This window comes from Cetorhinus maximus, chromosome 19, assembly GCF_964194155.1.
Source record: "Cetorhinus maximus chromosome 19, sCetMax3.hap1.1, whole genome shotgun sequence".
NCBI classification, from domain to species: domain Eukaryota; kingdom Metazoa; phylum Chordata; class Chondrichthyes; order Lamniformes; family Cetorhinidae; genus Cetorhinus; species Cetorhinus maximus.
Genome location: NC_135897.1, coordinates 36,826,770 through 36,837,290, shown reverse-complemented (window position 1 = coordinate 36,837,290; position 10,521 = coordinate 36,826,770). Strand labels below are relative to the sequence as shown.

The 10,521-nt window shown below is 41.2% G+C and overlaps 1 protein-coding gene across 2 annotated transcripts in view; it reads left to right on the top strand.

The window, feature by feature from the left end:
• Nucleotides 1-3,517: 3,517 nt before the first annotated feature.
• The window catches only part of fam124b (family with sequence similarity 124B), a 47,609-nt gene continuing 40,605 nt past the window's right edge, over nucleotides 3,518-10,521 (top strand). Inside the window, exon 1 of one of the 2 annotated variants that reach the window (XM_078563727.1) lies at nucleotides 3,518-3,690. In XM_078563727.1, the coding sequence (XP_078419853.1) occupies nucleotides 3,614-3,690 (77 nt within the window). In that variant the 5' untranslated portion in view covers nucleotides 3,518-3,613. The remainder of the gene's footprint in view (nucleotides 3,691-10,521) is intronic. The other variant, XM_078563729.1, reaches the window with a different exon arrangement.

Here is a 10,521-nt window from a genome sequence, read left to right as displayed (position 1 = left end):
CCAATCATAACTAGTATTATGACACCGCTGATGGTAAAGGTTGAGTTGTTGAAATCTCAGAGGGAAATTTGAAACAACTGTCATAACCCAAATTTGTATGCTTCAAGATGCAGGCTTTGAATTCTGTAGTAATAAGACCACTGAGTCTCAAGGCTTTTTTTTAATAAAACTAAGTTAAACATTTATTAATACAAAGATTGTGAGTATATCTATCGATATCAGTTACATCTTTGTTAAGGCAACAGTAAAACTCAGATTAAATAGACCTCTGGCAAAGCACACCCTGGACAGTCACATTCAAAATGAGTATCTTTCAGCTCTGGGACCTTGCAGACAGACTTGAGGCTTACAGACTGGAAGCTTTAGATCTTAGAATCCCTCCTCCTTTTTCCAGTAGCCTTCTCTTCCTTTATACATATTTTCCTCTTTGAATGCAAATTCTCATTATCACTACTAGCTTTTTAAAAAAACTTTAAATCTTCTAATGATAAAATCCTTTCATAATACCTACTATACTAGTAAGCTTTTAAGAAGTAAACACACTGTTTCTGAGCTTCACCTGGTTAGGTGTAATATTTCACCTGCTCTTTTGAATGTTTTAATTAAAAATGCAAATTTTCCCTCTTACACCTCACCTCCTATTTCCCTATCTTTATCTAATTACCATTTCAAACTTACTTCTATTCATCAAAGCTTCCTAAACCAACTGGCTTTAATCCAATTAAGACACACACACATTCCCACACATAGACACAGACACCAATAAACTCTATTTTAAAATAATTTCCAATAACATTATAGACATTATATCTCCTTGACAGTAGATTTACACTGGTTTACTTGAACAACCACCAAGAGACATAATCTGATATTTTTAATGTGCTGGTTAGGGGTTAAACTAAGTGCTACTGGAGTAATGTATCCCTCTTGTGCTGAGTGTCCAATATGTGTCAAAGGTAGACTAACTTTCTACAACTGTTTGTGGTTTAATACTCTTCAATACCAATATTTGTCTTTTCAGCTCAATTAAATTTGGCTTACATTGTCATTTTTTTTAACCATGTAAATGGAAATAATTAGAAAGTATTAGAGCATGAGTTACATCTTCATCTCAATGTTCTGTATTCAGTCAGTTATAAAACTGCTATTGCTTGGAACTCACTGCAATTGGATTATATGGAATTCTACTCTATGCAGAAGTTCACAGAATTAAAAATTTGCTGTATCAGGACATCTGGGATGTAGTAATCTAAAGGAAATCTGCCTATAATGTATTGCTATTTGTGGGAAACGGCTGTGTGCAAAGGGGCTACCATGTTTCCCTAGATTACGAGTGTCTACACATCAAAAGTACATCATTGCTGTGAAGTGTTTTGAGTGCAAATGTTTGGGGGGAGGGGTGAGAGTGGGAATTCAAAGATTGAATATAATTATTTTGATTTGCATTGGTTACTTGTCACTCTGCTATGAAGTACTGTATACCTGAGTGCAAATGTTTTTATTCATTCTCCAGATGGGGGTATTCTGACAGGGCTGGCATTTATTGTCCTATTCCTTGTTGCCCTCAACAGGTAGTGGGCCACCTTGAATCTCTGCAGCCCAATTTTTACTCTTTGTAGTGGTTTAATACAAGTCAATGGCTTCTTAGGCCACATCAGAGCTTAAGAGTTAAACCACATTGGTCTAGGGCTGGAGTAACACATTGGACAAACCAGCTAGGGATGGCATAATTCTTTTCCTAAAGTATATTAGTGAATCAGTTGGATTTTTGGAAGAAACTGCCAATTTCAGGATCATTTTTAGAGATGCCAGTTTTCAATTTCCAGATTTTTTAAACTAAATTGAATGTGAAGGGCATTTGCTCCATTCATCCTGTTGGCAGAAATGTGAAACATAATCTAATGTGGCAGCAAACTAAATCACAGTTCCTGTGGTAAGTAGCATGAAGAGTTACTGTGTAATTTCATGTTGCCTCCAAAAGAAATACAGACAAATGGAAGAAAAAACTTGCATTTATCTAGTGTCTTTCATGATTTCAAATGCTTTATGATTTCAAAATTTGAGACAACACTCAATGGGAGGTGTAATTAATACAAAAGTTGACTGTGATGAATACAGGAAGACATTAATAAACTCGGTGGTATGCAATTTCCAATTGACAAATGAACCTCAATGTAGAGATGTGTGAAGCATCTATATTATCTTTAGATCCCTTGCTCCTATACCTCATTCAGACACTTATTTTCTAAGGATACTGCTACATATGTTACTAAAGGTAGTAATGCAGGCTAATAAGGCCATAGAAAAACAAATAAAGAATTGGTGCTCATTTCTGGAGGGATAGAATTGAAAAGCAGAATAGTTACGTTAAATTTGTTTGGAACCTTAGTTAGACCACAGTTGGAGTACTTTGAATAATTCTGGCCTCCATATTCTAAAAATAATAGAGGTACTGGAGAAAGTACAAAATTGATGTACTGAAGGGATACCAGAACTGAGAGGTTATACCCATCAGAAAGGATTGAACAATTAAGATCAAGCTCTTTTTGAGAAAAAAGGGGACAAAGGCCGCTTTCAGGTCACCCTTTGAACATTATAAAAGGGTAGTCATGGAGATGATGTTTCTATGTAAGGGAGGGGGTGGGGGGGCGGGGGTGGGGAATGGTGGTGGTGGAAGTGGAAGAAGACTAGAATTTGGCACCATAAATATAGGATAGGCATTAAGAAATCTAATAGAAAAATATATTTACAGTGTGAGAATTTTGAGTTCATTACCACAAGGAGTAATTGAGTTAACTAGTGAGGATACGTTTAAGGGGAAGCTAGAGAAGAAGGGGGTAGAAGGATATGGATGGAAGGAGGCGTCAACTAGTAGACTCAACTTGTCTGTTTATTGTAAATACTCCAATGTAATGGGCTAATTAAGAGCCCAATACATACTTCATTGGACAAAGCTGAGGGCCTGGACAGAGAGAAATCCTCACTTGTGAAGTTTCTCTCAGCGTACTTATGAGTTTCCCTACTTGACCAGCTGTGAGCCTGTATTCGATTCATATAAATAAGCATAACTAGAAGAATCTTTCCCTCGGAGACAGGGTTGTTATGCTGGATTTCATAAACTAGAACCTTCCATGCGCAGTTATGAACCTGCATAACTTGTGTATCAAACGTCCAAGACTGATAGATCTTTGATTTCTGTAGCCTCCAAGCAAGCTTGGCTCCGGCAACCAATATTTGCCTGTCTGCACTCCGATTATTGTCACTACAGCCTGCAGCAATGAGTGTGTCCTGTTTACAGCAGTTACTGAGAGCATTCACTTTTTCTTGTCCCATACTCCCTCTCTTCCTCCCCTCTCTTTTTCTGCCCTTCTTACATTTGCGATTAAAATATAAACGTATAAACTGCCAGATAAGCAGCAGAAAAACACACGCCTTTAATTTGAACTCCATAGCAAAGGCAATGCCGCCTGTCTGTCAGCCATGGTGACGTCAGTGGGCGGGATGTGTTACTATTATCAACCTGCGGGGAAACAATGAAAGCGAAGCTGGAAGCTCGGGCGCGCTGACCAGCAGAGTCCAGCACACTGACCAGCAGCGTCCAGCACAGGCACAAATGTTGCGCAAGGACATGATGAGAACCAGGATCGCGGCTGCGGAGGACTGTGCAGATTCGGGAGCTGAGACCGGAGGGTAAGTGAATGCCATTGTCAGCTCCTCTTCCTGGGCCCATTGCGATTCAAAGGGAGTGTGTGATGATGGAGGGGGAAGGGGCGGCTTGTTCCACTGTCTCCAGGCGGGGCACGACAGGGGGCGGGAGAAGCAACAACAAAAAAGACTTCTGATAGAGTGTGCGGAAAAGATAGCGGTACGAATCGGTCACTTTATTTGGCTTTGAGTTCCCCTATTTTATACTTGAATTTAAGTAAAATGAAAAGGGCAGAACGCCCCTTTTTAACGCTTCCTAGTCAACTGACGCGGTCAAACAGGTTTGCTACGCCAAGTTACGGTAAAATGAACCTGAGTTTGGGAAGATGATAATTAATGCCTCTTTACTTATACAGAAGGAAGAATCCTTTTCTGGGTGAGGCTGATGGGCAGAAAGTTTCTTCCTACAAGAAACTTCACGCAATGTATAATAGGCTGCTGGTCGAAGGAAGAATTTTCCAACACGATTAGCGTTGTGAATAACCGGATTTGTAACAAGCTACTTAAATGGGAAGTCCCGGCGTTTTTGTCCCGGACGTTATGTAATTTTTTTCTTCCTTTGTGAATGATGCATTTCAGCATGCATTAGATCACCATAGTTTGACGCCACTTATTAACAAAACGAAATGCCACAGTCCGAGCCAAAATGAAATGTATATGGCGCGACTCTAGCAGTTTTGAAGCAGATCAGGTTTCTAAATTAATAACATTAACAATAAGGAGTCTGACATAATCAAAGAATCTCCACTAAAATAGTGTTAATTGCAGGGCAGTTGTGAAGACGCGATGCATTCACACTTTCCATGATATTACAATAATGTTCGGTTACTGATATACTATGAAAACAGAAAACTTATGCCAGTGCTGTTTTGGCAATTAAATGTGTGGTCTCGCGGTTTAAGTAGAAATCTAAATCAAAATTCAGAACAGTGATTAAACAGTAGTTGCCCTGGTAACCCCCAGGCCATTCAAGTTCAATTTCTCTGCACCGCATTGGCGCATTCACTGCCTCCTTTGTATACTATTATCAAACTTCAAACACGAAGAACTTAATGTTTTTTTTTTTAGCCGATGAAGCTTCCAATTAAGCATCAAACAAACAGCTTTCTTCAGTGAATGTACTGAATTGGACATTTTCCTTTCAGACCCCAAAACTATTAGACATAACTGTATTTGCGCTGCATTTTCGTTTGTGCTTCTGATGGTGTTTTGTTTCACTATGCATAGAACCAGCCGTCGTGAACTTGTGTTTTATACCTTTAATATTCCACAAAACTAGGTCCGTACGTGAACCATGGTCAATTAAATGATTTCTTCCTGAGATTATTTGAAGATCTGAGTTTGCTGATTTAAGCTACTTCAGTGTTTGAGTCCGACAAAACCAGGTGTTTTCAGACAAGTTCAAAGTAGCTCAGGAGCTCGAATCCTAGAGATTTTACAAAACAGTAAACATTGTGACCAAATATAAAACTAAACATTTTAATGATTTTTCAAAAAACACCTACATGCATTTTGTGGGTACTGGAGGTGACTTTCAGCCTAGATTGCCTGTGGCAATGCTCGTTCCCCAAAGGAACGATAAACTCCAACCTCATTTGATTGATCTTTCCCTGTACCCTTTTAATATTTTTTTATCTAATTGCATTTTAAATGTCCTGATCAGCTCAGTTCCAGTTGACAGTTGCAGTACAGCATTTTTATCATATAATGCTTTGAAAGAAAAAAATCCTTTCCAATCTCCCTTATGCTTCTAGTGAATTGCATATAATGTGAAGGATCTTGTATATAATGACTATTTTAATCAAATCTTCTTTTAAAAAATTATTGCAAGGAATTAATTTGACCTTTGTTGATCAGAAATTTACAGGAATTAAGTTAATAATTAAAATGAAACTTTGTTTCCCTTGTCCCGTTACTTAAATTCAATCTCTTCAGAAAAGGATGTGGAGAAATAAATATAATAGTCCAACTTGGACCTTGTATGAGATGTTTAAATGTTGCTAACTTTCTTGATCCCTCTCATTGGACCAATTTTAATTGTTCCTTTGCTGAACGCTCTTGTTAAACAGATAGAAAGATGTGGAGGATTTGATACAGGGCTAGAGGTTAGCAGGTTTAAAATGCTAATGTACAACTGTTGATTAGAGAATTGAGGAAGAATTTTGGGCTGGTTTAACTCAATAAATGAGAAAGAAAACTTCAGATGTGGCAAAACTATATTTAAGCAGATGCATTTTCTTAAAATGTTCTTTTTTCAAACAGTGTCTACCCTATTATATTTAAAAATGAGACTGGAGTAGTGAATTAGTCACCCTATTTTCCTCTTTCACTCCAACACCCAACTCTACCTTCCAGAAAATTCATCAGTAAATCATTGCAAAGGAACATAGGAGCAGGAGTAGGTCATTCAGCCCATCAAGCCTGCTCTGCCATTCAACTTTATCATGGCTGATTATGCACTTCAATGCCTTTTTGCCACACTAACCTCACATCCCTTTACATCTTTGGCATTTAAAAATCTTGTCAATCTCAGCTTTAAACTTACTCGTTGACTGAGCTTCCACAGCCCTCTGCATAGAGAATTCCAAAGATTCACAACCCTGTGAGTAAAGAAATTTCTCCTCATCTCAGTTCCAAGTGGCTTCCCTCTTATTTTGAAATTGTCTCCCCTGGCTCTAGACTCCCTAACCAGGGGAAACACCTTACCGCATCTACCCTGTCTATCCCTTTAAGTGTTTTGTAGGTTTCGATGAGATCACCTCTCATTCTTTGAAACTCTAGAGAATACCGGCCCAGTTTCCCCAAACTCTCTTCATAGATCAGCCCTGCCATCCCATGAACAACTCTGGTGAACCTTCATTGCACTCCCTCTGTGGCAATAACATCCTTCCAAAGGTAAGGGGACCAAAACTGCACACACTACTCCAGGTGCAGTCTAACCAAGATTCTATTCAATTGAAGCAAGACTTCGCTACTTCAGTACTCAAATTCAGTACTAAGATTATTGTAGTATCTTTTTTAGAATTTTTGGTTCATTGTCCTAGCAGGCTATCCCATAATGTCCCACTGTGTCTTTCCATTTGACGCTGCAATGCAAATAGATCTTTTAAAACACCATTGACCCTGTTTTCATGAGCTTTTACTAACTGGAGAAACACACAGTGCTTATTAGAATATCTTATTATAATATCAGAAGCTTACCTGCATACTAGGTCAAACAGCAAGCTCTGTAATCTGCCTAGACTGAAAGCAAAGAGAAAAAATGCAGTACATCTTGATCAGGGAACTCCTCCACACTGATGATACCGTGCTAGTCACTCACACACAAACTCAGCTACAAAGACTCATGGATTATCCCATGCCTGCAGTTTGTTCTCTGTTTTTATAAGCATCAAGAAAACAGTTATGGGGGTGTCACATCACTGCTCTTGATCACACTAAACAACACAATGCTTGAAGTGGTTAGCAGATTCTACTACCTTGGGTCCATGGTGACAGGCAATCTGAATTGTTCCAGAACTCAACATAGACATAGGGAAAGCAATTACCACCATTGGCTGACTCGCGAAATGTGCAATAAACTGTAATGAACAACTCCTAGGACCAAGATACTTGATTTATGATGCCTGTGTTCTCAATACCTTATTGTATGCCTGCGAAGCATGGATGACTTGCAGCTATCAAGAAAGGAAGTTCAACAGTTTTCATCTTCAATGTCGGTGGGTGCAATCTCGGCATTTCACGGAAGGACAAAATCACAAATGTAATGATCCTCTCAAAGGTAAATCGCCCAAGTATGCTAGCATTCATCAAGCAGAGATGACTTTGCTGGATCGAGCATATTCGCAGGATGGGCACATTTCCAAGTTACTCATCTCAGAATTCCCAGTCTATGACCTGCTCTTGTAGCCACAATATTTATGTAGCTGTTCCAGTTCAGCTTCTGGTCAACGGTAATCCCCAGGATATTGATAGGGGGATTCCGTCATGGTAATGCCATTGAATGCCAAAGGGAGATGGTTGGATTCTCTCTCGTTGGGGATGGTTATTGCCCGGCACTTAAGTGGCAAGTAACATTCGCACCACACATCAGCCCAAGTCGGAATATTGCCCAGCTTATGCTGCATATTTACATGGACTGCTTCAGTATCTGAGGAGTCAAGAATGATGCTGAATATTGTTTAGTCATCCGCGAATGTTCCCACTTCTGACCTTATGGTGGAGGGAAGGTCTTTGATGAAACAGCTGAAGGTGGTTGGGCCTAGGACACTACCCTGAGGAACTCCGACAGCGAGGCCCTGGGACTGAGATAAATGACTTCCAACACCCACAATCATCTTCCTTTGTGCTTGGTATGACTCCAGCCAATGGAGAGTTTTCCCTCTGATTCCCATTGACTTTGGTTTACTGAAGCACCTTGATGCCACACTTGGTCAAATGCTGCCTTGATGTCAAGTGCAGTCACTCTCACCTCAACTCTGGAGTTCAACTCTTTTGTCCGTGTTTGGACCAAGGCTGTAATGAGGTCAGGAGCTGAGTGACACTGGTGGAACCCAAACTGAGCATAAGTGAGCGGGTTATTGCTAAGAAAGTGCCGCTTGATAGTATTGTTGATGATCACTTCCATTACTTTACTGATGAATGGGAATAGACTGGGATGGCAATTAGCCAGGTTGGATTTGTCCTGCCTTTTGTGGGCAGGACATAACCTGGGCAATTTTCCATATTGCAGGGTCGATGCCAGTGTTGTAGCTGTACTGGAACAGCTTGGCTAGGGGCACAGATAGTTCTGGAGCACAAATCTGCCGTACTGTTGCTGGAATATTGTCAGGGTCCATAGTCTTTGCTGTATCCAGTGCCTTCAACTGCTTTGTGATATCACGTGGAATGAATCGAATTGGCTCAAGAGTGGCATCCGCGATGCTGGGGACCTCAGGAGGAGGCCAAGATGGATCATCCACTGGGCACTTCTAGCTGAAGATAACTGCAAATGCTTCAGCCTTATCTTTTGCACAGATGTGCTGGGCTCCCCCATCATTGAGGATGAGGATATTTGTGGAGCAGCATCCTCTCCAGTGCGTTGTTAAATTGTCCGCTACCAATCACGACTGAATATGGCAGGACGGCAGAGGTTAGAACTGATCTGTTTGGTTGTGGGATTACTTGGCTCTGTGTATCACTTGCTGCTTTTGCTGTTTGGTATGCAAGTAGTCCTATGTTGTAGTTTCACCAGTTTGACACCTCATTTCTAGGTATGCCTGGTGCTGCTCCTGGCATGCACTCCTGCATTCTTCATTGAACCAGGGTTGATTCCCTGGCTTGATAGTAATGGTAAAGTAGGGGAATATGTTGGGCCATGAGGTTAGAGACTGTGGTTGAATACAATTCTGCTGCTGCTGATGGCCTACAGTGCCTCTTGGATGACTAGTTTTGAGCTGCTAGATCTGTTTGAAACCTATCCCATTTAGCACGGTGGTAGTGCCACACCAGATATCTTCAATGTGAAGATGAGGACTGTGCGGTGGTCGCTTCTACCAATACTGTGTGGATAGATGCATCTGCGACGGCAGATTGGTGAGGATAAGGTCAAGTAGGTTTTTCCCTCTTGTTAGTTCCCACACCACCTGCTGAAGACCCAGTCTAGCAGCTATGTCCTTTAGGATTCGGCTGACTCAGTCAGTGGTGGTGCTACCGAGCCACTCTTGGTGATGGACATTGAAGTCCCCCACCCAAAGGACATTCTGTGCCCTTGACACCCTCAGTGCTTCCTCCAAGTGGTGTTCAACATCGAGAAGTACTGATTTCATCAGCTAAGGGGGAACGGTATGTGGTAATCTGCAGGAGGTTTCCTTGCCCATGTTTGACCTGATGCCATGAGACTTCATGGGGTCCAAAGTCAATGTTGAGGACTCTCAGGGCAACTCCCTCCCGACTGTATACCACTGTGCCACTACCTCTGGTGGGCCTGTCCAGTTGATGGGACAAGACATGTCTGGGGACGGTGGTGGTGTCTGTAAGGCATAATTCCATGAGTATGACTGTGTCAGGCTGTTGTTTGACTAGTCTGTTGGACAGCTCTCCCAACTTTGGCGCAAGCCCCTAGATGTTAGTAAGGAGGACTTTGCAGGGTCGACGTGGCTGAGTTTGCCGTTGTCATTTCTGGTGCCTCGGTCAATGCTGGGTGATCCGTCTAGTTTCATTCCTTTTAGACTTCATAAGCAGTTTGTTACAACTGATTAGCTTGCTTGGCCATTTCAGAGGGTGTTTAAGAGTCAACCACATTGCTGTGCGTATGAAGTTACATATAGGCCAGACCAGGTAAGGACAGCAGATTTCGTTCCCTAAAGGACATTAGTGAACCACATGGGTTTTTACGATAATCGACAATGGTTTTGTGATCACCGTTATGGAGACTAGCTTTTAATTCTAGATTTATTAATTGAATTTAAATTCCACCAGCTGCCGTGGTAGGATTTAAACCCGTGACCCTGCAGCATTAGCCTGGGTCTCTGGATTACTAGTCCAGTGACATTACTGTTACGCCACCGCCTCTCCTATTCTGTATGGCAAGGTAGCCAGAGCCAAAAGACCAATATGTTGCCCAAAGCTTCAATTCAAGGATGCTTTCAAGCATGACCTGAAGGCTCTAAACATTGATTTTCACACATAGGAGACTGTAATCAATGACAGAGGGAAATGGCGATATTTCCTGTGAGCCATCATACGCCACCATGGTGATCAGTGGCCACAGTAGCTTGAAAACAGGCACCAATGCCGAAAACAGCAACCAACAATGACCCCTAGTAATCACCTCAC